The following is a 26,599-nucleotide window of genomic DNA, read 5'->3' on the forward strand; positions in this document are numbered from 1 at the left end:
GTGGGAGCAGCTGTAGTTGTTGTTGTTGTGGGAGCAGCTGTGGTTGTTGTTTGATCAGTGGTGGTTGTTGTGGGAACAGCTGTGATAGTTGTTGGAGCAACTGTGGTTGTTGTTGGAGCAATGGTGGTTGTTGTGGGAGCAGCTGTGGTTGTTGTGGGAACAGCTGTGGTTGTTGTGGAAGTAGCTGTCGTTGTTGTTGGAGCAGCTGTGGTTGTTGATGGAGCAACTGTGGTTGTTGTTGGAGCAGTGGTGGTTGTTGTGGGAGCAGCTGTGGTTGTTGTGGGAGCAGCTGGGGTTGTTGTGGGAGCAGCTGGGGTTGTTGTTAGATCAGTGGTGGTTGTTGTGGGAGCTGCTGTGGTTGTTGTGGGAGCAGCTGTGGTTGTTGTGGAAGTAGCTGTCGTTGTTGTTGGAGCAACGGTGGTTGTTGTTAGAGCAGTGGTAGTTGCTGTGGGAGCAGCTGTGGTAGTTGTGGGAGCAGCTGTGGTTGTTGTGGGAAGACCTGTGGTTGTTGTGGGAAGACCTGTGGTTGTTGTGGAAGTAGCTGTCGTTGTTGTTGGAGCAGCTGTGGTTGTTGTAGGAGCAACTGTGGTTGTTGTGGGAGTAGCTGTGGTTGTTGTGGAAGTAGCTGTGGTTGTTGTTGGAGCAGATGTGGTTGCTGTTGGAACAACTGTGGTTGTTGTGGGAGCAGCTGTGGTTGTTGTTGTTGTGGGAGCAGCTGTGGTTGTTGTCGGAGCAGCTGCGGTTGTTGTGGGAGCAACTGTGGTTGTTGAGGGGACAGCTGTTGTTGTGGAAGTAGCTGCCGTTGTTGTTGGAGCAGCTATGGTTGTTGTGGGAGCAGCTGTGTTTGTTGTGGGAGCAGCTGTGGTTGTTGTGGGAGCAGCTGTGGTTGTTGTGGGAGCAGCTGTGGTTGTTGTGGGAACAGCTGTTGTTGTTGTGGAAGTAGCTGTCGTTGTTGTTGGAGCAACTGTGGTTGTTGTTGGAGCAGCTGTGGTTGTTGTTAGAGCAACTGTAGTTGTTGTTAGAGCAGTGGTGGTTGTTGTGGGAGCAGCTGTGGTTGTTGTGGGAGCAGCTGTGGTTGTTGTGGGAGCAGCTGTGGTTGTTTTTGTAACATCTGGGTTTGTTGTGGGTGCAACTGTGGTTGTTGTGGGAGCAGCTGTGGTTGTTGTGGGAGCAGCTGTGGTTGTTGTGGGAGCAACTGTGGTTGTTGTGGGAGCAGCTGTTGTTGTTGTGGGAGCAGCTGTCGTTGTTGTGGGAGCAACTGGGGTTGTTGTGGATGTAGCTGTTGTTGTTGTTGGAGCAGCTGTGGATGTTGTTGGAGCCACTGTGGTTCTTGTTAGAGCAGTGGTGGTTGTTGTGGGAGCAGCTGTCGAAGTTGTGGGAGCAACTGTGGTTGATGTGGTAGCAGCTGTGGTTGTTGTGGGAGCAGCTGTCGTTGTTGTGGGAGCAACTGGGGTTGTTGTTGATGTAGCTGTCGTTGTTGTTGGAGCAGCTGTGGTTGTTGTTAGAGCAGTGGTGGTTGTTGTGGGAGCAGCTGTGGTCATTGTGGGAGGACCTGTGGTTGTTGTGGGAGCAGCTGGTGTTGTTAGAGCAGTGGCCGTTGTTGTGGAAGCAGCTGTGGTTGTTGTGGTAGCAGCTGTGGTTGTTGTGGGAACAGCTGTTGTTGTTGAGGAAGTAGCTGTGGTTGTTGTTGGAGCAACTGTGGTTGTTGTGGTAGCAGCTGTCGTTGTTGTGGGAGCAGCTATCGTTGTTGTTGGAGCAGCTGTGGTTGTTGTTAGAGCAGTGGTGGTTGTTGTGGGAGCAGTTGTTGTTGTTGTGGGAGAAGCTGTGGTTGTTGTGGAAGTAGCTGTCGTTGTTTTTGGAGCAGCTGTGGTTGTTGTTAGAGCAGTGGTGGTTGTTGTGGGAGCAGCTGTGGTTGTTGTGGGAGAAGCTGTGGTTGTTGTGGGAGTAACTGTGGTTGTTGTGGGTGCAGCTGTTGTTGTTGTGGGGACAGTTGTTGTTGTTGTGGAAGTAGCTGTTGTTGTTGTTGGAGCAGCTGTGGTTGTTATTGGAGCAACTGTGGTTGTTGTGGGAGCAGCTGTGGTTGTTGTTAGAGCAGTGGTGGTTGTTGTGGGAGAAGCTGTGGTTGTTGTGGGAGCAGCTATGGTTGTTATGGGAGCAGCTGTGGTTGTTGTGGGAGCAGCTGTTGTTGTTGTTGGAGCAGCTGTGGTTGTTGTTTGAGCAACTGTGGTTGTTGTGGGAGCAGCTGTGATTGTTGTGGGAGCAACTGTGGTTGTTGTGGGTACAGCTGTTGTTGTTTTGGGAGCAGCTGTGGTTGTTATGGGAGCAGCTGTGGTTGTTGTGGGAACAGCTGTGGTTGTTGTGGAGGTAGCTGTCGTTGTTGTTGGAGCAGCTGTGGTTGTTGTTGGAGAAACTGTGGTTGTTGTGGGAGCAGCTGTGGTTGTTGTGGGAGCAGCTGTGGTTGTTGTGGGAGTAACTGTGGTTATTGTGGGTGCAGCTGTTGTTGTTGTGGGGACAGTTGTTGTTGTTGTGGAAGTAGCTGTCGTTGTTGTTGGAGCACCTGTGGTTGTTATTGGAGCAACTGTGGTTGTTGTGGGAGCAGCTGTGGTTGTTGTGGGAGCAGCTGTGGTTGTTGTTAGAGCAGTGGTGGTTGTTGTGGGAGAAGCTGTGGTTCTTGTGGGAGCAGCTGTGGTTGTTATGGGAGCAGCTGGGGTTGTTGTGGGAGCAGCTGTGGTTGTTGTTGGAGCAGCTGTGGTTGTTGTTTGAGCAACTGTGGTTGTTGTGGGAGCAGCTGTGGTTGTTGTGGGAGCAACTGTGGTTGCTGTGGGTGCAGCTGTTGTTGTTGTGGGGACAGCTGTTGTTGTTGTGGGATCAGCTGTGGTTCTTGTGGGAGCAGTGGTGGTTGTTGTGGGAGCAGATGTGGTGGTTGTTGTTGGAGCAACTGTGGTTGTTGTGGGTGCAGCTGTGGTTGTTGTGGGAGCAGCTGTGGTTTTTGTGGGAGCAGCTGTGGTTGTTGTGGGAGCAGCTGTGGTTGTTGTGGGAGTAACTGTGGTTGTTGTGGGTGCAGCTGTTGTTGTTGTGGGGACAGTTGTTGTTGTTGTGGAAGTGGCTGTCAATGTTGTTGGAGCAGCTGTGGTTGTTATCGGAGCAACTGTGGTTGTTGTGGGAGCAGCTGTGGTTGTTGTGGGAGCAGCTGTGGTTGTTGTTAGAGCAGTGGTGGTTGTTGTGGGAGAAGCTGTGGTTGTTGTGGGAGCAGCTGTGGTTGTTATGTGAGCAGCTCTGGTTGTTGTTGGAGCAGCTGTCGTTGGAGCAGCTGTGGTTGTTGTTTGAGCAACTGTGGTTGTTGTGGGAGCAGCTGTGGTTGTTGTGGGAGCAACTGTGGTTGTTGTGGGTGCAGCTGTTGTTGTTGTGGGGACAGTTGTTGTTGTTGTGGAAGTAGCTGTCGTTGTTGTTGGAGCAGCTGTGGTTGTTATTGGAGTAACTGTGGTTGTTGTGGGAGCAGCTGTGGTTGTTGTTAGAGCAGTGGTGGTTGTTGTGGGAGAAGCTGTGGTTGTTGTGGGAGCAGCTATGGTTGTTATGGGAGCAGCTGTGGTTGTTGTGGGAGCAGCTGTTGTTGTTGTTGGAGCAGCTGTGGTTGTTGTTTGAGCAACTGTGGTTGTTGTGGGAGCAGCTGTGGTTGTTGTGGGAGCAACTGTGGTTGTTGTGGGTACAGCTGTTGTTGTTTTGGGAGCAGCTGTGGTTGTTATGGGAGCAGCTGTGGTTGTTGTGGGAACAGCTGTGGTTGTTGTGGAGCTAGCTGTCGTTGTTGTTGGAGCAGCTGTGGTTGTTGTTGGAGAAACTGTGGTTGTTGTGGGAGCAGCTGTGGTTGTTGTGGGAGCAGCTGTGGTTGTTGTGGGAGTAACTGTGGTTATTGTGGGTGCAGCTGTTGTTGTTGTGGGAGCAGCTGTGGTTGTTGTGGAAGTAGCTGTCGTTGTTGTTGGAGCACCTGTGGTTGTTATTGGAGCAACTGTGGTTGTTGTGGGAGCAGCTGTGGTTGTTGTGGGAGCAGCTGTGGTTGTTGTTAGAGCAGTGGTGGTTGTTGTGGGAGAAGCTGTGGTTCTTGTGGGAGCAGCTGTGGTTGTTATGGGAGCAGCTGTGGTTGTTGTGGGAGCAGCTGTGGTTGTTGTTGGAGCAGCTGTGGTTGTTGTTTGAGCAACTGTGGTTGTTGTGGGAGCAGCTGTCGTTGTTGTGGGAGCAACTGTGGTTGTTGTGGGTGCAGCTGTTGTTGTTGTGGGGACAGCTGTTGTTGTTGTGGGATCAGCTGTGGTTCTTGTGGGAGCAGTGGTGGTTGTTGTGGGAGCAGATGTGGTGGTTGTTGTTGGAGCAACTGTGGTTGTTGTGGGTGCAGCTGTGGTTGTTGTGGGAGCAGCTGTGGTTTTTGTGGGAGCAGCTGTGGTTGTTGTGGGAGCAGCTGTGGTTGTTGTGGGAGTAACTGTGGTTGTTGTGGGTGCAGCTGTTGTTGTTGTGGGGACAGTTGTTGTTGTTGTGGAAGTGGCTGTCAATGTTGTTGGAGCAGCTTTGGTTGTTATTGGAGCAACTGTGGTTGTTGTGGGAGCAGCTGTGGTTGTTGTGGGAGCAGCTGTGGTTGTTGTTAGAGCAGTGGTGGTTGTTGTGGGAGAAGCTGTGGTTGTTGTGGGAGCAGCTGTGGTTGTTATGTGAGCAGCTCTGGTTGTTGTGGGAGCAGCTGTCGTTGGAGCAGCTGTGGTTGTTGTTTGAGCAACTGTGGTTGTTGTGGGAGCAGCTGTGGTTGTTGTGGGAGCAACTGTGGTTGTTGTGGGTGCAGCTGTTGTTGTTGTGGGAGCAGCGCTGGTTGTGATGGGAGCAGCTGTGGTTGTTGTGGGAACAGCTGTGGTTGTTGTGGAAGTAGCTGTCGTTGTTGTTGGAGCAGCTGTGGTTGTTGTTGGAGAAACTGTGGTTGTTGTGGGAGGAGCAGTGGTGGTTGTTGTGGGAGCAGCTGTGGTTGTTGTGGGAGCAGCTGTGGTTGTTGTGGGAGCAACTGTGGTTGTTGTGGGTGCAGCTGTTGTTGTTTTGGGGACAGTTGTTGTTGTTGTGGAAGTAGCTGTCGTTGTTGGAGCAGCTGTGGTTGTTATTGGAGCAACTGTGGTTGTTGTGGGAGCAGCTGTGGTTGTTGTGGGAGCAGCTGTGGGTGTTGTTGTAGAAACTGTGGTTGTTGTGGGAGCAGCTGTGGTTGTTGTGGGAGTAACTGTGGTTATTGTGGGTGCAGCTGTTGTTGTTGTGCGGACAGTTGTTGTTGTTGTGGAAGTAGCTGTCGTTGTTGTTGGAGCAGCTGTGGTTGTTATTGGAGCAACTGTGGTTGTTGTGGGAGCAGATGTGGATCTTGTGGGAGCAGCTGTGGTTGTTGTTAGAGCAGTGGTGGTTGTTGTGGGAGCAGCTGTGGTTGTTGTGGGAGCAGCTGTCGTTGTTGTTGGAGCAGCTGTGGTTGTTGTTTGAGCTACTGTGGTTGTTGTGGGAGCAGCTGTGGTTGTTGTGGGAGCAGCTGTGGTTGTTGTAGGTGCAGCTGTTGTTGTTGTGGGGACAGCTGTTGTTGTTGTGGGATCAGCTGTGGTTGTTTTGGGAGCAGTGGTGGTTGTTGTGGGAGCAGATGTGGTGGTTGTTGTTGGAGCAACTGTGGTTGTTGTGGGTGCAGCTGTGGTTGTTGTGGGAGCAGCTGTGGTTGTTGTGGGAGCAGTTGTGGTTGTTGTGGGAGCAACTGTGGTTGTTGTGGAAGCAGCTGTGGTTGTTGTCGAAGTTGCTGTGGTTGTTGTTGGAGCAGCTGTGGTTGTTGTGGGAGCAGCTGTGGTTGTTGTGGGAGCAGCTGTTGTTGTCGTAGCAGCAGCTGTGGTTGTTATGAGGGAACCTGTGATTGTTGTGAGAGCAGCTGTGGTTGTTGTGGAAGTAGCTGTCGTTGTTGTTGGAGCAGCGGTGGTTGTTGTGGGAGCAGCTGTTGTTGTTTGTGGAACAGCTGTGTTGGTTGTGGGAGAAGCTGTGACTGTTGTTAGGGAAGATGTGGTTGTTGAGAAAGCAGCTGTGGTTGTTGTTAGAGCAGCTGTGGTTGTTGTTAGAGCAGCTGTGGTTGTTGTTAAAGCAGTGGTGGTTGTTGTGTGAGCAGCTGTGGTTGTTGTGGGAGCAGCTGTGGTTGTTGTGGGAGCAGCTGTGGTTGTTTTTGTAACATATGGGGTTGTTGTGTGTGCAATTGTGGTTGTTGTGGGAGCAGCTGTTGTTGTTGTGGGAGCAACTGTGGTTGTTGTGGAAGTAGCTGTGGTTGTTGTGGGAACAGCTGTGGTTGTTGTGGAAGTAGCTGTCATTGTTGTTGGAGCAGAAGTGGTTGTTGTGGGAGCAGCTGTGGTTGTTGTGGGAACAGCTGTGGTTGTTGTGGGAACAGCTGTGGTTGTTGTAGAAGTAGCTGTCGTTGTTGTTGGAGCAGCTGTGGTTGTTGTTGGAGCAACTGTGGTTGTTGTGGGAGCAGCTGTTGTTGTTGTGGGAGCAACTGTGGTTGTTGTTGGAGCAACTGTGGTTGTTGTGGGAGCAGCTGTGGTTGTTGTGGGAACAGCTGTCGTTGTTGTGGGAGCAACTGTGGTTGTTGTGGGTGCAGCTGTTGTTGTTGTGGGGACAGTTGTTGTTGTTGTGGAAGTAGCTGTCGTTGTTGTTGGAGCAGCTGTGGTTGTTGTGGGAGCAGCTGTGGTTGTTGTGGAAGAAGCTGTCGTTGTTGTTGGAGCAACTGTGGTTGTTGTTAGAGCAGCTGTGGTTGTTGTGGGAGCAGCTGTGGTTGTTGTTGGAGCAGCTGTGGTTGTTGTGGGAACAGCTGTGGTTGTTGTGGAAGTAGCTGTCGTTGTTGTTTGAGCAGCTGTGGTTGTTGTTGGAGCAACTGTGGTTGTTGGGGGAGCAGCTGTGGCTGTTGTGGGAGCAGTGGTGGTTGTTTTGGGAGCAACTGTGGTTGTTTTGGGTGCAGCTGTTGTTGTTGTGGGAGCAACTGTGGTTGTTGTGGGAGCACCTGTGGTTGTTGTGGAAGTAGTTGTCGTTGTTGGAGCAGCTGTGGTTGTTGTTGGAGCAACTGTGGTTGTTTTTGGAGCAACTGTGGTTGTTGTTGGAGCAGCTGTGGCTGTTGTGGGAGCAGGTGTTGTTGTTGTGGGAGCAGCTGTGGTTGTTGTGGGAGCAACTGTGGTTGTTATGGGTGCAGCTGTTGTTGTTGTGGGGACAGCTGTTGTTGTAGTGGGAGCAGCTGTGGTTGTTGTGGGAGCAGTGGTGGTTGTTGTGGGAGCAGCTGTTGTTGTTGTGGGAGCAACTGTGGTTGTTGTGGAAGTAGCTGTGGTTGTTGTGGGAACAGCTGTGGTTGTTGTGGAAGTAGCTTTCGTTGTTGTTGGAGCAGATGTGGTTGTTGTGGGAGCAGCTGTGGTGGTTGTGGGAGCAGCTGTGGTTGTTGTGGGAACAGCTGTGGTTGTTGTAGAAGTAGCTGTCGTTGTTTTTGTAACATATGGGGTTGTTGTGTGTGCAATTGTGGTTGTTGTGGGAGCAGCTGTTGTTGTTGTGGGAGCAACTGTGGTTGTTTTGGAAGTAGCTGTGGTTGTTGTGGGAACAGCTGTGGTTGTTGTGGAAGTAGCTGTCGTTGTTGTTGGAGCAGAAGTGGTTGTTGTGGGAGAAGCTGTGGTTGTTGTGGGAGCAGCTGTGGTTGTTGTGGGAACAGCTGTGGTTGTTGTAGAAGTAGCTGTCGTTGTTGTTGGAGCAGCTGTGGTTGTTGTTGGAGCAACTGTGGTTGTTGTGGGAGTAGCTGTGGTTGTTGTGGGAACAGCTGTGGTTGTTGTAGAAGTAGCTGTCGTTGTTGTTGGAGCAGCTGTGGTTGTTGTGGGAGCAGCTGTGGTTGTTGTGGAAGAAGCTGTCGTTGTTGTTGGAGCAGCTGTGGTTGTTGTTAGAAAAACTGTGGTTGTTGTGGGAGCAGCTGTGGTTGTTGTGGGAGCAGTGGTGGTTGTTGTGGGAGCAACTGTGGTTGTTTTGGGTGCAGCTGTTGTTGTTGTGGGAGCAACTGTGGTTGTTGTGGGAGCACCTGTGGTTGTTGTGGAAGTACCTGTCGTTGTTGTTGGAGCAGCTGTGGTTGTTTTTGGAGCAACTGTGGTTGTTGTGGGAGCAGCTGTGGCTGTTGTGGGAGCAGTGGTTGTTGTTGTGTGAGCAGCTGTGGTTGTTGTGGGAGCAATTGTGTTTGTTGTGGGTGCAGCTGTTGTTGTTGTGGGGACAGCTGTTGTTGTAGTGGGAGCAGCTGTGGTTGTTGTGGGAGCAGTGGTGATTGTTGTGGGAGCAGCTGTTGTTGTTGTGGGAGCAACTGTGGTTGTTGTGGAAGTAGCTGTCGTTTTTGTGGGAACAGCTGTGGTTGTTGTGGAAGTAGCTGTCATTGTTGTTGGAGCAGATGTGGTTGTTGTGGGAGCAGCTGTGGTGGTTGTGGGAACAGCTGTGGTTGTTGTAGAAGTAGCTGTCGTTGTTGTTGGAGCAGCTGTGGTTGTTGTTGGAGCAACTGTGGTTGTTGTGGGAGCAGCTGTGGTTGTTGTGGGAACAGCTGTCGTTGTTGTGGGAGCAACTGTGGTTGTTGTCGGTGCAGCTGTTGTTGTTGTGGGGACAGTTGTTGTTGTTGTGGAAGTAGCTGTCGTTGTTGTTGGAGCAGCTGTGGCTGTTGTGGGAGCATTGGTGGTTGTTGTGGGAGCTGCTGTGGTTGTTGTGGGAGCAACTGTGGTTGTTTGGGGTGCAGCTGTTGTTGTTGTGGGAGCAACTGTGGTTGTTGTGGGAGCAACTGTGGTTGTTGTGGGAGCACCTGTGGTTGTTGTGGAAGTAGCTGTCGTTGTTGTTGGAGCAGTTGTGGTTGTTGTTGGAGCAACTGTGGTTGTTGGGGGAGCAGCTGTGGCTGTTGTGGGAGCAACTGTGGTTGTTGTGGGTGTAGCTGTTGTTGTTGTGGGGACAGCTGTTGTTGTAGTGGGAGCAGCTGTGGTTGTTGTGGGAGCAGTGGTGGTTGTTGTGGAAGTAGTTGTCGTTGTTGTTAGAGCAGTGGTGGTGATTGTGGGAGCAGTTGTGGCTGTTGTTGGAGCAGCTGTGGCTGTTGTGGAAGCAGGTGTTGTTGTTGTGGGAGCAGCTGTGGTTGTTGTGGGAGCAACTGTGGTTGTTGTGGGTGCAGCTGTTGTTGTTGTGGGGACAGCTGTTGTTGTAGTGGGAGCAGCTGTGGTTGTTGTGGGAGCAGTGGTGGTTGTTGTGGGAGCAGCTGTTGTTGTTGTGGGAGCAACTGTGGTTGTTGTGGAAGTAGCTGTGGTTGTTGTGGGAACAGCTGTGGTTGTTGTGGAAGTAGCTGTCGTTGTTGTTGGAGCAGATGTGGTTGTTGTGGGAGCAGCTGTGGTGGTTGTGGGAGCAGCTGTGGTTGTTGTGGGAACAGCTGTGGTTGTTGTAGAAGTAGCTGTCGTTGTTTTTGTAACATATGGGGTTGTTGTGTGTGCAATTGTGGTTGTTGTGGGAGCAGCTGTTGTTGTTGTGGGAGCAACTGTGGTTGTTGTGGAAGTAGCTGTGGTTGTTGTGGGAACAGCTGTGGTTGTTGTGGAAGTAGCTGTCGTTGTTGTTGGAGCAGAAGTGGTTGTTGTGGGAGCAGCTGTGGTTGTTGTGGGAGCAGCTGTGGTTGTTGTGGGAACAGCTGTGGTTGTTGTAGAAGTAGCTGTCGTTGTTGTTGGAGCAGCTGTGGTTGTTGTTGGAGCAACTGTGGTTGTTGTGGGAGTAGCTGTGGTTGTTGTGGGAAAAGCTGTCGTTGTTGTGGGAGCAACTGTGGTTGTTGTGGGTGCAGCTGTTGTTGTTGTGGGGACAGTTGTTGTTGTTGTGGAAGTAGCTGTCGTTGTTGTTGGAGCAGCTGTGGTTGTTGTGGGAGCAGCTGTGGTTGTTGTGGAAGAAGCTGTCGTTGTTGTTGGAGCAACTGTGGTTGTTGTTAGAGCAACTGTGTTTGTTGTGGGAGCAGCTGTGGTTGTTGTGGGAGCAGTGGTGGTTGTTGTGGGAGCAACTGTGGTTGTTTTGGGTGCAGCTGTTGTTGTTGTGGGAGCAACTGTGGTTGTTGTGGGAGCACCTGTGGTTGTTGTGGAAGTACCTGTCGTTGTTGTTGGAGCAGCTGTGGTTGTTGTTGGAGCAACTGTGGTTGTTGTGGGAGCAGCTGTGGCTGTTGTGGGAGCAGTGGTTGTTGTTGTGTGAGCAGCTGTGGTTGTTGTGGGAGCAATTGTGTTTGTTGTGGGTGCAGCTGTTGTTGTTGTGGGGACAGCTGTTGTTGTAGTGGGAGCAGCTGTGGTTGTTGTGGGAGCAGTGGTGGTTGTTGTGGGAGCAGCTGTTGTTGTTGTGGGAGCAACTGTGGTTGTTGTGGAAGTAGCTGTGGTTTTTGTGGGAACAGCTGTGGTTGTTGTGGAAGTAGCTGTCATTGTTGTTGGAGCAGATGTGGTTGTTGTGGGAGCAGCTGTGGTGGTTGTGGGAGCAGCTGTGGTTGTTGTGGGAACAGCTGTGGTTGTTGTAGAAGTAGCTGTCGTTGTTGTTGGAGCAGCTGTGGTTGTTGTTGGAGCAACTGTGGTTGTTGTGGGAACAGCTGTCGTTGTTGTGGGAGCAACTGTGGTTGTTGTCGGTGCAGCTGTTGTTGTTGTGGGGACAGTTGTTGTTGTTGTGGAAGTAGCTGTCGTTGTTGTTGGAGCAGCTGTGGCTGTTGTGGGAGCATTGGTGGTTGTTGTGGGAGCTGCTGTGGTTGTTGTGGGAGCAACTGTGGTTGTTTGGGGTGCAGCTGTTGTTGTTGTGGGAGCAACTGTGGTTGTTGTGGGAGCAACTGTGGTTGTTGTGGGAGCACCTGTGGTTGTTGTGGAAGTAGCTGTCGTTGTTGTTGGAGCAGTTGTGGTTGTTGTTGGAGCAACTGTGGTTGTTGTGGGAGCAGCTGTGGCTGTTGTGGGAGAAACTGTGGTTGTTGTGGGTGTAGCTGTTGTTGTTGTGGGGACAGCTGTTGTTGTAGTGGGAGCAGCTGTGGTTGTTGTGGGAGCAGTGGTGGTTGTTGTGGGAGCAACTGTGGTTGTTGTGGAAGTAGCTGTGGTTTTTGTGGGAACAGCTGTGGTTGTTGTGGAAGTAGCTGTCATTGTTGTTGGAGCAGATGTGGTTGTTGTGGGAGCAGCTGTGGTGGTTGTGGGAGCAGCTGTGGTTGTTGTGGGAACAGCTGTGGTTGTTGTAGAAGTAGCTGTCGTTGTTGTTGGAGCAGCTGTGGTTGTTGTTGGAGCAACTGTGGTTGTTGTGGGAACAGCTGTCGTTGTTGTGGGAGCAACTGTGGTTGTTGTCGGTGCAGCTGTTGTTGTTGTGGGGACAGTTGTTGTTGTTGTGGAAGTAGCTGTCGTTGTTGTTGGAGCATCTGTGGCTGTTGTGGGAGCATTGGTGGTTGTTGTGGGAGCTGCTGTGGTTGTTGTGGGAGCAACTGTGGTTGTTTGGGGTGCAGCTGTTGTTGTTGTGGGAGCAACTGTGGTTGTTGTGGGAGCAACTGTGGTTGTTGTGGGAGCACCTGTGGTTGTTGTGGAAGTAGCTGTCGTTGTTGTTGGAGCAGTTGTGGTTGTTGTTGGAGCAACTGTGGTTGTTGTGGGAGCAGCTGTGGCTGTTGTGGGAGAAACTGTGGTTGTTGTGGGTGTAGCTGTTGTTGTTGTGGGGACAGCTGTTGTTGTAGTGGGAGCAGCTGTGGTTGTTGTGGGAGCAGTGGTGGTTGTTGTGGGAGCAGCTTTGGTTGTTGTTAGAGCAGTGGTGGTGATTGTGGGAGCAGTTGTGGCTGTTGTGGGAACAGCTGTGGTTGTTGTTAGAGCAGTGGTGGTTGTTGTGGGAGCAGCTGTGGCTGTTGTGGGAGCAAATTTGGTTGTTGTGGGAGCAGCTGTGGTTGTTGCGGGGACAGCTGTGGTTTTTGTGGAAGTAGCTGTCGTTGTTGTTGGAGCAGCTGTGGTTGTTGTTGGAGCAACTTTGGTTGTTGAGGAAGCAGCTGTGGTTGTTGTGGGAGCAGCTGTGGTTGTTGTGGGAGCGGCTGTGGTTGTTGTGGGAGCAGCTGTGGTTGTTGTGGGAGCACCACTGGTTGTTGTGGGAGCTACTGTGGTTGTTGTGGAAGTACCTGTCGTTGTTGTTGGAGCAGCTGTGGTTGTTGTTAGAGCAGTGGTGGTTGTTGTGGGAGCAGCTGTTGTTGTTGTTGGAGAAGTTGTGGTTGTTGTGAGAGCGGCTGTTGTCGTAGCAGCAGCCGTGGTTGTTGTGGGTGCAGCTCTTGTTGTTGTTAGAGCAACTGTGGTTGTTGTGGGTGCAGCTGTTGATGTTGTTGTGGGGACAGCTGTGGTTGTTGTGGAAGTTGTTGTGGTTGTTGTTGGAGCAGCTATGGTTGTTGTTGAAGCAACTGTGGTTGTTGTTGAAGCAACTGTGGTTGTTGTTGAAGCAGCCGTGGTTGTTGTTAGAGCAGCTGTGGTAGGAGTTGAGGTTGCTGGGGGTTGTGTTGGTACGATGACCTCTGTAATTATAAAATGGATTTCTAGGTATTCTATTCTGATTGATCAAAGGGTGTTCTATAGGATTTAATTATACCTAATGTTTATTAACTGTACAGTGGCTAAACATTGTGTACATCTCTAAACAATTCTGACATAAAATCCAGTCAACAAAGTTATAGACGTTTCATCAACAATGTTGAGGACGTAGGGTTACTCAGTTTAGCATAAGATAAGAAGGTAATGTGTTTTCTCTTCAGAATATTTTTTTTTTACAAACACATTTGTTACTTTGTTTTCTATGTGACGTAGCACACATAAAAGACAGATAATAACTCCAGGCTGCGTAGTTAAAAACTTCTTCTCAATAGGGGGTGCTGTTTGCACTTTGTAATAATTTCGTTCCCAAATTAAACTGCCTCGTACTCAATTCTTGCTCGTACAATGTGCATATTATTATTACTTTTGGATAGAAAACACTCTCTAGTTTCTAAAACCGTTTGAATTATATCTGTGAGTGAAACAGAACTGGACTTAGAGCAATTTTCGTATGAGGATGTGAGAATGCTGAAATCTGCTTGCTGTTCTGAGATCTGTTTATAAATCTGCCTGTCTTCTATTGGTTGAGATGCACTGCATACGTCTTCCCCTGGGTGTCAGCGAATAGTGAGAATTGAAATGGAGTTGCTAGGCAGAACTGAGAGGTTATAAATGGCCTGGGAACGTGGGGTCCGGCCTTTGTTCACTTCGCTCTGACGCAGGAAGGACCTCTGGCTGTGGTTCTAGAACGCTCCGGTTATAGGCCTTAGATATATCCGGCTCTGTTTTTATTTGATATAGGTGTTAAAGACATCATAATGTTGTTATATTAAACTGAGTTATATCAGTTTATATCAGTATATTGCGATTTTCGGATATTTATTTGTCCTGCGTTTTAGTGAGTCAGACACGTCTTTGCCACATGGCTAATGTTTACTGCTAATTCGAACGTTGAAGAGGACAATCTACAACCAAGCAACGATTCTTTTGGACTAAGGACACCTTGCCCAAGATTCTGATGGAAGCTCATCAAATAGTAAGAACTATATATGATGTTAATTCGTTGTTCTGTTGAAAAATTTAAAATTCATACTCCGCCATTAATCTCAGTGCGTTCTCGCTTTAACGCACGCTGTATGTCGTAGTAACGTTAATTTTAAAATTCTAAAACAGCGATTGCAGTAAGAACTAATGTATCTTTCATTTGCTGTCCAACCTGTATTTTTTAGTCAAGTTTAGGATTAGTTACTGATTAGACTAGGTGCCTCTCCCAAGATTTCTCCCGACATATTGTTGGCAGTTTGGCTACTTTTCTCATTGTATAACCACGATTTGTGCCGCTAAATATGCACATTTTCGAACAAACTCTATATGTATTGTGTAATATGATGTTATAGGACTGTCATCTGAAGATGTTTGAGAAGGTTATTGAAAAAATTAATATATTTTGCTGGTTTATTCGTTATCGCTATTGTTGGCCTGAATCAATGCTATTGTGTGGTTGGATATTGTAGTAAGCTAATATAATGCTATATTGTGTTTCGCTGTAAAACACTTAAAAAATCTGAAATATTGGCTGGATTCACAAGATCTTTGTCTTTCATTTGCTGTATGCTGTGTATTTTTCAGAAATGTTTTATGATGAGTATTTAGGTAATTCACGTTGCTCTCTGTAGTTATTCCAGTCACTTTGGTGAGAGTTGTGATGGTGGCTGCAATGGTAAACTATGATTTATACCTGAAATATGCACATTTATCTAACAAAACATCTGCTACACAATAAATATGTTATCAGACTGTCATCTGATGAAGTTGTTTCTTGGTTAGTGGCTATTTATTTCTTTATTTGGTCGAATTTGTGATAGCTACCTATGCAGGAAAAATATGGTGGAGTAAAAAAAGTTGTGTCTTTTGCTAACGTGGTTAGCTAATAGATTTACATATTGTGTCTTCCCTGTAAAACATTTAAAAAATCAGAAATGATGGCTGGATTCACAAGATGTGTATCTTTCATCTGGTGTCTTGGACTTGTGATTTAATGATATTTAGAGTATTTACTTGTGACGCTATGCTAGGCTATGCTAGTCAGCTTTTTTACTGATGGGGGTGCTCCCGGATCCAGGATTGGGAGGAAGTAGAAGTTAAATGGAAATGACCTACTTCACCTGTTTGGGACCGTATCATACCCCCAACGTTGTGATTTATTTTAATAGAATTGCACAGTCTTGAATTAACCATTCCTTGCATATGCAAGTTCTAATTAACCTCTAACGCCTCACAAACCCGGATCCAGGAGCACCCCCATCACAAAAGCTGACTAGCATAGCCTAGCCTAAAGCCACAGGGATATCATATAATAAAATGTTCATGAAATCACAAGTCCAAGACACCAAATGAAAGATACACATCTTGTGAATAAAAACATCATTTCTGATTTTTAAAATGTTTTACAGGGAAGACAAAATATGTAAATCTATTAGCTAACCACATTAGCAAAAGACAACTTTTTTTTACTCCACCATTTTCTTACTGCGTCAGTAGCTATCACAAATTTGACCAAATAAAGATATAAATTGCCACTAACCAAGAAACAACCTCATCAGTTGACAGTCTGATAACATATTTATTGTATAGCATAGGTTTTGTTAGAAAAATGTGCATATTTCAGGTATAAATCAGAGTTTACCATTGCAGCCACCATTACAACTCTCACCAAAGCCACTAGATAACTACAGAGACCATCGTGTATTAGCTAATTACTCATCATAAAACATTTCTTAAAAATACACAGCGTGCAGCAGATGAACCACACAGATCTTATGAATCTAGCCAATATTTCAGATTTTCTTAGTGTTTTACAGCGAAAACACAATATAGCGTTATTTTAGCTAACCACAATAGCCAACCACACAGCAGCATTGATTCAAGGCAAAAATAGCGATAACGTAATTACCCCCCCAAAATATAATTTTTTTCACTAACCTTCTCAGAATTCTTCAGATGACCGTCCTGTAACATCATATTACACAATGCATATAGAGTTTGTTCGAAAATGTGCATATTTAGCGGCACAATTCGTGGTTATACAACGTGATTAGTGGCCAGAACTTCAAGCAATCTGTCGGGCGCCATCTTGGACAGGAACCTAATCTAATCCATAACTAATAATAAACTTGACTAAAAAAATACAGGTTGGACAGCAATTGAAAGACAAATTAGTTCACCTGTTGAGGATGGGGGCGCTGTTGAGACTATTTATGCTAATCGGGTAATTTTTGAAACGGCTTCCCACAAAATCCTTGATCGTACAATATGCATATTATTATTATTATTGGATAGAAAACAGTCTGTAGTTTCTATAGGAGTTGAAATTTTGTCTCTAAGTGGAACAGAGCCCATTCTACAGCAATTTCCCTGACATGGAGTCAGATTTCAGAAATGTTAGCCACTGTTCTGGAGTCAGTTAAAAGGGCACTGTTATTGCTATGACTATACGGACACTGCTTACGTCTTCCCCTGGATGCCTTTACGTGATGACGATTTCAATGGGGTCGATTGCGCGTTCACAGGCACTATAAATTAAAAAACCCTGTAGCTAGCAAGTCTTTTCTTGGTGCGTAACGCGCGTGGAGGACACCGACCCGCTCCTGTTCCAAGCGTTAGTTTAGCCTGTTATATTTCTCCGGTCATCTTTTTACTCGTTATAGGAGTTAAAAACATCATAAGGTAGTTAATTTAAAGCGTTTTATAGCAATTTATATCCATTTATTTTTGAAACGCTGTGAATAGCTGGGCACGCTTTTCAGTTCATCCCGAACGCAGTTGGCATTTCCACATGGCAAGAGGACAGCTTTCCACCAAAAGACGATTACTCCCAAGAAAGGATCCTTTGCCCAAGATACTGATGGAAACACAGCTCAAAGTAGGACATTTTTATTATGATAAATCGTGTTTCTGTCGGAAAATTTTAGTGGCTTAGGACGCCATGTTTTTTGACGTAGCTTCGCTTGGCGCAAACTGTATTGAAAAGTAAGGATAAATTAAAAAATGTAATTCCGCAATTGTATTAAGAATTAAATTGTCTATCAATCCCTGTCCACCCTATATTTTTTAGTCACGTTTATGAGTATTTATGTATAAGAGTAGATCACTGTCTAAGTGGCGCAAGGACATTTTCTGACCAGCTGAGCTACATTTCACATTGTCTAACCATGATTTTGGTGGCTAAATATAAATATTTTCGATCAAACTCTATATGGATTGTGTAATATGATGTTACAGGAGTGTCATCTGAAGAATTCTGAGAAGGTTAGTGAAAAAATTAATATATTTTTGGCGATGTTGACGTTATCGCCCACTTTGGCTAGAATCAATGCTGGGCTGCTATGTGCTATGTGCTATGCTAATATAACGATTTATTGTGTTTTCGCTGTAAGACACTTAGAAAATCTGAAATATTGTCTGTATTCACAGGATCTGTGTCTTTCGATTCGTGTATGCTGTGTATTTTTACGAAATGTTTGATGATTAGTAAGTAGGTAAACACGTTGCTCATAGTAATTATTCTAGTCCATTTGTGACGGTGGGTGCAATTGTAACCTATGCCATCTACCTGAAATATGCACTTTTTTCTAACAAAACCTATCCCATACCATAAATATGTTATCAGACTGTCATCTGATGAGTTTTTTTGTTGGTTAGGGGCTATAAATATCTTAGTTTAGCCGAATTGGTGATAGCTACTGGTGTTGGTGGACAAATAAAAGATGGTGGATTATGCTATTGTGTTTTTAGGTAATAGATGTACATCTTTACATATTGTGTCTTCCCTGTAAAACATTTTAAAAATCGGACATGTTGACTGGATTCACAAGATCTGTGTCTTTCATTAGCTGTATTGGACTTTAATGTGTGAAAGTTAAATATTTAAAAAAAATATTTTTTTTGAATTTCGCGGCACTGGTTTTTCAGTGGGGGGGGGGGGGGGGGGGGGGTGTGCCGCTAGCGGCACGCTCATCCTAGACAGGTTTTAATGCAATCGCTGAATTACATTTTTGAAATTAACCTTACTGCGCATACAGGGTGCGATAACGCAAGGCTACACCGAAAGAAATGTCGTCTTATGCGTTTCACTTTTTTCAACAGATCAACGAATTATCAGCATAAATAGTTCTTACTTTTAGATGAACTCTCATCAGAATCTTGGGAAAAGGTGTCCTTTGTCCAAAAGAATCGTTGCTAGGTTGTATTATGTCGTCTTCCACTTTGCAATTAGCAGTAAACATTAGCTTGAGAGAGAGAGCTACGCAACTTTCTACAGCGCCAAGAAAATAAATACCCGAAAATCGCAAAATACTGACATAAACTGATATAATTCGGTTCAAAATAACAACATTAAGATGTCCTCAACACCTATATCGGATAAAAACACAGCCGGAAATGTCTAAGATCTATAACCGATGGTTCCAAAAGAAGTCCCGAGCTCCTCACTGCGCCCGAGCAAAGGTGGAAAGAATGCGCCACCTCGTTCCCAATCAATTTATTAACTTTGGGAACTACGTAGAGACGCCATTTCAATACTCCCTATTCGCTAACAACCAGGGGAAGGCGTATGCAGTGCATCTCAACCAATAGAAGACAGTCAGAGTTATCCACAGGTCTGGGAACAGCAAGCAGATTTCACCATTTTCAAATCCTCATAGGAGGATTTAAGTCTAGTTCTGTTTCACTTACAGACATAATTCAAACGGTTTTAGAAACTAGAGAGTGTTTTCTATCCAATAGTAATAATAATATGCATATTGTACGAGCAAGATTTGAGTACGAGGCAGTTTAATTTGGATACGAATTTGTGCTATGTCGAAATGGCACCCCCCTAGTGGCAAGAAGTTAACTGATATGTTATAACAAATTAGTAACAGTAAATCTGTGATGAACAACTAGTGCAAATAATATGTGAGTCTTACTTGTTGCCACAATAGAGGCTGTGTTCACTGGGAGAGAGAAATTAGAGCTGTTGCTTGAAACTGCCTCTGTCATCGTGGCAGCCACGTCACTGTTCGCAGGGACTACGCTGATATCGGCAAATACCAGTTTAGTGATTACCACAACTGAACCTTGACTGGAAAACAACCACAATTATTCAATTGAATTATGATTTCATCAACAGATCAGATTCATGTTTAAATTCTACGATAATTATGAACAATTAAACAAATTACTTCTTTAGAACCCCGAACACGATGTCAGACAAAAATGCTTAGAATTACTTCTTACCTGAAACCTATAACTTCTATGCGAAGGAAACTGGATCCATATTGACTTTTGTACACATTTTCCAGCTGTAAAAAGAATATGAATATATCATGTTTTATACATGAATGTCCTGAGACATTGCGATGGTTTTACATTGATATATACTTTACAACACACACTAACCCTAATTTCAAGGTTTGCTTATCATTCTGAAATGTTTTCTTCATTACTTGTAAACTACTTCTAAATCAATATATCAATCAATCATTTCAATTCTGTCGAAGCAATCATTGAGCAGAAAATCTTTAGATTTTATTCCCTGATTTAATAACATGATATTTTGATTACTGAATTGACTAGACTAAGCCTTTTTATTAGGGAATCTAAAAGTATGATATTAGAAAGGTTGAAAATGAAAGTAAAACAGTATTTACCGCTGTAACCACAGTATTTGCTAATTCTTTGAACGCTGGTGAAGAAACATTACTCAAATCTGCTGTGAAGTTTTGCTCCAATTTGAACTCCAACTTAACCTCTGGTGGTGGAGGGGCTGGTGTTGTGGTAGTGGTTGAAGAACCAGTTGTAACTGTGGTCAGAGCAGCTGTGGTTGTTGTTGGAGCAGAAGTGGTTGTTGTGGGAGCAGAAGTGGTTGTTGTGGGAGCAGAAGTGGTTGTTGTGGGAGCAGAAGTGGTTGTTGTGGGAGCAGAAGTGGTTGTTGTGGGAGCAGAAGTGGTTGTTGTGGGAGCAGAAGTGGTTGTTGTGGGAGCAGCTGTGGTTGTTGTGGGAGCAGCTGTGGTTGTTGTGGGAGCAGCTGTGTTATTGTTGAATACTAGCAGAGTGTAAACCACAACCGAACCTTTACTGGAAAACAAAACAAAACCTTTTTTTATTAGTCCATCGGCAAATCATGTTCATATTGTTATTATTTTTGGAATTATATACAATTAAATACATTACTTATTAACCTCTAAATGAATTGATGAATATAATGTGAATCTACAAAAGAAACCCAAGAATGTCCCAATGTCAATAACTACCTACCTGAAACCAAGAACCACTGTCTGATTGAAACTGGATACATATGTGTGTTTGTAATCACTGTCCAGCTGTAAATATAAGTGTTATATATCATATTTAGTCATGAATACATCCTAAAACATTGAACATCTATCAGAAGGTACAGCTGAAGATAAATAGTATAACATTTATAAAGGCAGAACTAATCATAGTTAAAATCATTGACTTTCTTTGAAGGTCTGCTTATTAACTGCTTATCATGATAAAAAATTAAATAGCTTCCTCAAACTATTTCTAAATCAAATAGAATATGTTCACAGATTTGTTCACAGAAAGTAGTACCTTCAAATAAAGAGTCGCCTTTTATTCATTGAATTAATACAATTTGAAATATTTCACTTAATTTAATTAACTGAAAGTGACTTAAAGGACCAATCAGCAGTTGAAACAATAACAAAGCGACTTCCCGCCACTGTTTCAATAAGGAGCTGAGGGATGGGGCTGGAGAAATGTTGCCACGCTCAAGTTCATAGACCAGAGCTATGGATGCAAGGACTGACCATCCAATATATCAAAATAATAGTTTTAACCATGTTTTGAGGCTATACATGATTGTTTACATTAGGTTTTTTTTACAATAGATACATATATGTTATAATTCATTTATAAGTTTTTAAAAAATTATGTAATAACTGCTCATTTAACCCTGTTGGTGAGGGAAAGTAAAGGCGTGACTTGAAAAGGATGTAATATTAAACAGAACTTACCACTGTAGCAACACTTGCTGCTAATGCTTGAAAATGTGGTGATGATGCATTAGTCAAGTCTGCAGTGAAGTTTTGCTCCAATTTGAACTCCAACTTAACCTCTGGTGGTGGAGGGGCGGGTGTTGTGGAAGTAGAGTTGTTGCCTGGTTGTGGAGAAAGCGTTGCTTTTATTGTCGATGTAGCATTAGTATATGATGTCATTGCAATGATATGTGTTGTTGAAGGTAGAGGTCTGTGCGGGACTGATTTCTTCATCCCACTACCACCCACACAGGTAGGTTTTCATACCACACTCCACCAGCACCTGCTTTCTTTCAGCCCGACTCCCACCCGCTATCACAAGATCTGGTCCCAAACCAAACTGCAGTCCCGCAATATTATTTTAGGCATATGTGATGCAGCTCACTTGCCAGCCATGGTCCCAGAAATGTTGCGCCCTATAGGCAGGGGCGCATCTTTCACTGGGGACAGGGGGGGACATGACCCCCTCCCACACACACACATTCCGAAATAGCATTTTTGTACCCCCCAGTTTTATCATTGCACTGTAATACAACAACATGCCCTGTGTGCTTTAGGACTATGCGAATGCCTCCAAGCGGTCGGGTAGGCTGTTTAGCGGTGTCTGCCGACTAGATTTAGGACCATGTGGACCCCACAAAGCGTGCCGACAGACTGTGTGAAAGAAAAGCTTCATGGGAGAGATGAAGAGAGGGAACTGCTGGGAGACGGCAGTGCAGCTTGCAAATAGTCCTAGCTTCTCTAGGTTTTGTAGCTGATGAGGAAGAAGATGGCGGACAAGGAAAAAAGGAAAAAAGTGGAACATATTATTAATACAGTAGATTCGAAGTGGGGGGTTATGGTTGTGTTTCAGATCATTCTGGACCCAATAGAAATTAATGGAAAATAATGTATTGTGTCATTTTGGAGTCACTTTTACTGTAAATAAGAATATAATATGTTTCTAAACACTTCTACGTTAATGTGGGTGCTACCATGATTACAAATAATCCTGAATGAATCTTGAATAATGATAAAGTTATGATAAAGTGATAAAGTGATGAAGTGATAAAGTGATAAAAATACAAACGCACAAATATCATACCCCCAGGACAATCTAACCTCTCACCATTTGAATAACAGGAGAGGTTAGCATTTGTTTGGGGGGGGGGGGGGGGGGTAATATTAGTGCCTCCATAACTTTCTCACTCATCATCACTAAAAACCCAAGTTGTGCCCCTGCCTATTGGCAATATCAAATGTGCAAAAATAACTTAAGAAATGGGTTAAATTACCAAAGATTCTCACGTGGTCCATTATATTAGGCTATCGGTATTAATGGGCTATATCAGCCAATATGCTAGATGTAGTTTGAAGAGAGCAGAGTTGGAGAGACTTGCATATTCTCTTGAGATAGATTTTCAGACTGAGAAATATGGGTCATCAATATTTAGAACTAATTCTAGGCAATGTAGTAGACTATAGCCTAATCATATTTAGGAAGTACATTTCTTTGGAAAAATATCTGCCCTGTGCTTCTCCGCCCATGCTACAGCCTACTCTGTTTAACTGAGACCACACGTGCACGTATGGCTACTGAACTTGACGCAGCAAGAACGATGAAAGCGACACTTGTTACGTTTTGCATATACTGTAGGACACAGCCTACATTTTAGGAGTACATTTTACAGGCAGAGACAAATGGGTAACCGATACGATATTTGAAAACGAAAAGGTGCAACGCTCGCTCGCCATAGTATCCTCCTTTTCAATGATGAAAAAAAAGATTGAACCTTGACTCAAGTTGGTTTGAGTGCCCTCGACTTGTTTTCATTATCGATTATGTATCTGCAGACACAGCAGGATACTACACTCTAATCATATGTGAGTTAATTTCCTTGGAAAGATAACTGCCCTGTGATTCTCCATCCATGTAGGCAGCCTACTCTATTTCAAAGAGAACACACATGCTAGGCTCACTTTAACTTGCACGCCCAACTAGGAGAGTGTTAACATATACAAAGCAAACAATCTGCTGGACCAAAAAATATATTTTAATCCCAAAGTAATCTGTTTGACCACAATGCAATGATCTCTGTCAGGACCCGCAGGCACCCTGCGGGAATGCAGCCCTCTAGTTGGAATTGTTGTCACATTTGAGAAATTGAAGTTGTATTTAAGACTGATTGCAAAGTAGTTGTCATATTAGTAGGTTGTGGAGTTGTATTGGTGTGTGGTTGTGGGGAAACAGTAACATTCGGTGGTAATGTAGTATTCATATCTGTTGTCAGTGTAGTCATATGATGGATCCAAAGTGATGTTGCTAATTGGTTGTTGTGTTGTCACATTTAAAGACACTGAAGCTGTGTTGGCATCTGGGTGTGGTGGTGTGCAGTGCTTCATTTGAGCCTGCTGGAACAGGATCCGGCACCTCTCACTTTTGTTTTGTTTCGTTCCGGAACCCGTTTGCCACGATCCAGTACCTCTTGTGGCATGAAAAATAATTTCACTTTGCAGTGGAAAAATGATAATGAATGCATTCAGAGTTAATTCAAGTTGCCTCCTCTGTAATTATCCCACCCTCTAAAAAGAAATGTAATTTAAAAATGTTCCTGATATTCTAAGAATTTCTTTGTTTTGGTCCGGCCCTGGTTTATGGTTTGTGCAACATTCTAGCCTATACCAATGCTTGGCCATTGCTGTGGTGAGAGAGAAGTGTATCTTTCACAGAACCAGAATGATCTCTCTTTCTATGACCTCTCCCTCCTTGCTCTGATAGACATGAGCCTGCAACTCTCATCTGTCCAGCATTGAAATTAATTTATTTCCTCATAGAATCATAGCTGCTGGAAGGGTGCTGAAAGTGCTGAACACCCCTGATGAATAAAAATGTATTTGCCATAGTTATAGAATTACTGCTGTCCAGAAAGAAAATGAATTACTCAGAATACTACACAAGGAGTAGACCTATAATTTAGCTTATTTAGCTGAAGTTGGGAACACGTGGTAAATCTGTCAGTGAACAGCATGAAGCCAAAACAGGCCTTTCATAGTATTTCAAAAACAATAGCGGGAAAATGCAGGTTGGAAAGCAAATGGCTCCTGCTGAAAAGAGAAGACTAATCTGTCGATAGGCTACCAAATATGTAATCAGACTTCCGAATGGTCTATTGAGCGAGAAGAACATTGTTCTAGAAAAGTAAAACAAGAGAGATAAGCTTTTGTTTCACCAGCGCATTGGTCATCGCAAGTGAGTGAGCTGCACATCATTTGGTGAGTCAGTGAAACTGGAAAGCTTTTTGAGGACTATAATTTGATCTTAATGTTGGACAATATGTGTTTTCCCACACCTAGGCCATTGACGGATTTAAAACATGGTTTATTTTTATTGATCTCAAATTCTCAGTTTGTCAGTGTCAAAGTTGCCTGTCATTTCAATCATTTGTGAGGTATTCAAAAAGATGATTCTAAAGTCTCCAGTCATCTAAAATGATGAAGAATATGTTTACAAAAGGCCAAGGCTTATAAAAGGCTGGTTCCTAAGCTTAAACCTTTTTCCCATTGCAACTTCTGCAAGAGCCTCTACTCTACTGCTTGCTCTATGCCAGCACACAAAAGCAATGATAATGCATGCAATGCTTTATTGTAATGTATTTGGATTTTAGATGTTTGTTTTTTTATGCATTCCGGTAATTCAGAGCCCTCCAGTTCACCCCCCTCTCAGCTCACAGTCTTGTTCCGGCACCTCCCTATGTATAAATTAAGCGCTGCTGATGTGGTTGCATTGGAAACCAATGCATTGGTATCTTGCTATGGCGTTGTCATTTTGGAGGCACTGAAGTAGCATTAGTGTCTGGTTGTGTTTTCAAATGAAAAGACACTGAAGTTGTCTGCTTTTGGTGATGTGATGTTTGGTGTTGGTACCTGGTTTGGGCGTTGTCACGTTTGAAGCTGTCGGTATCTGCTCATAGGGTTGATATGTTTGAAGTTGTGTTGGAGTCATTTGTTTATGCTAAAGTAGCAGTAAGCTTTTGTCAAATACTGTATAAATAACATTCCATTCTGAAACCTTAATAGTTAATAACAGCACTTAGAGCTTTATTCATGTGTTTTTTGCTAAATTAAAAACATTTTATTGGATTATTTATTGTATATCTGACAGCTTATTAAAATTCAAAAAATTCCTGAAACTTTCCAAAATTACCGGTAAATTACTGGTAAATTACAAAACAAACTAGGAATATTCTCTCCCTTTGCAGCACTAGTTACTGCTTATGAACATGTTTACCAGTTACAAATACCTATAATGTAACTACATTATACTGCCTATGTAACTACCATGTCAATGTAAAGGTATTAGGGACATTTATTGTAATGTAAACCAGGGATTTTGCATGCAAAGATAAGACAAGTATCTTCTCAAAGTGTTTAAGTACTGCTGGTATCTGGTGGCAGAATAGTCATATTCAGACTGAAACCACACTACCGGCAAGTGACGATGAATTGAATAAAGGCATGTTTTTTCTGAGGTTTGGTTATCAACGTTTAACCCTAACCACTTGGTAGCATCTGTTTGTGGCATTGTTCAGTAGTTGTGTTGATAACTGCACATTGTCATTCTAAATGTTATGAGGCAGTGATTTTGACTGCATCTAGTGTGGTCTCAATGAACATTGAATCTGTTTCCCAATTAGGGTTTGATTCAATGGGTTGTGTTGAAGTAGTTGTAATGTTGATTCATATGAAGGTACATTACCCGTTGCTGTTGTGTTTGTCGCTGATGTCTTCCCTACTAGTCCTGTTAGAAAACAATTTATACAAATGTAAGACAAGCCTATACATTCCAGTCCAATATATCCATCCCCCTTATACACTGTACAAGAAACACCAAGTAGGCTAATAAAGTCATCAATATTATTTCCAACTATAGTGGTAAAGGTTGGCTGTGCAACCCCTGAGGAACCTGTCAGGTTAACCCGAGGAACACCCCCACACACAACCCCCCCCCCCACACACACACACAAAACACACACACACACAAACATAACTACCCACACATACACACAAAACACACACACCAAGTGTTTTACCTGCTAGCAGAAGGAGAATGATCAGAGGCTCCATATCTGCCATGTCCCTGTAGAGGTATACAACATCAATCCATGCACATCAAACCTTAAATTAAGCCCATTACAGCTCACATTAACCCACATTGAAATACTTATGATATAGACCAGGGTTCCCCAACTGGTGGCCCGAGGGCCAAGTGATTTGTTGGGCCCCCTAAATGTTCTGATAAAAAAAAAAAAAATGTAACTATTGTTGGACATAAAAGACTGTAAAAACACCAGAGAATCAGCTCAAGTGGATTTTTATTTTGGAAATCTGTTTCAAAGTATTCCCTAACATAATATAGAGCTAATTGTGATCATATACAAATGTAAACAAGGCTTAAATTATTGTTTAATTCAAATATTATATCTGTTTGGTGTCAATTTAAATGTAAGTCGCTCTGGATAAGAGCGTCTGCTAAATGACCTAAATGTAAATGTAAATGTAATTTGCGGTCAATTTATTGCGGTCATTTTGCAGTCAACTAATTATTTGTCATTATGTTTCTGGCCCCCTGACCATCCGCTCAAGAGAAAATTGTCCGGCAGCTGAATCTAGTTGATGATCCATGATATAGACTAATATTAATTAGTCCATAACATGTTAAGTTATGTCAATAATCAATGAACCCAATTGGATCTTACATTAACCAATGTTGAAGAAATTATCATATCATAAAGACTAACATTAATTAGTCCATAATATGTGAGATCAGTCAATATCCCAAAATGATATAATGTTAATTGATATGCAAAAAACTATCCCCTTGCTACTTACAGTTGTTAACAGTATCCCTGTATAAGCTTGATAAATTCATTCAACCCTGTTCTCTACTTTCAGTCAGTGGAGGCTCCTCAGAGGAGGAAGGGGAAGGACCATCCTCCTCAGTGAAACATTAAA

At 44.2% G+C, this 26,599-nt stretch overlaps 1 protein-coding gene across 1 annotated transcript; it reads right to left on the reverse strand.

Annotated features, from left to right (window-relative positions):
* Positions 1-54: 54 nt before the first annotated feature.
* LOC129856123 (mucin-5AC-like) lies at positions 55-6,208 on the reverse strand. Its single transcript, XM_055924229.1, has 3 exons — positions 6,186-6,208; positions 4,921-5,940; positions 55-100 (listed from the first exon to the last, which is right to left on the reverse strand). Exons 1-3 carry the CDS (start codon positions 6,206-6,208, stop codon positions 55-57), a joined length of 1,089 nt encoding a protein of 362 aa, XP_055780204.1.
* Between the last annotated feature and the right edge of the window lie 20,391 nt (positions 6,209-26,599).

The sequence above is a fragment of the Salvelinus fontinalis genome, chromosome 5, assembly GCF_029448725.1.
Source record: "Salvelinus fontinalis isolate EN_2023a chromosome 5, ASM2944872v1, whole genome shotgun sequence".
Lineage (NCBI taxonomy): Eukaryota > Metazoa > Chordata > Actinopteri > Salmoniformes > Salmonidae > Salvelinus > Salvelinus fontinalis.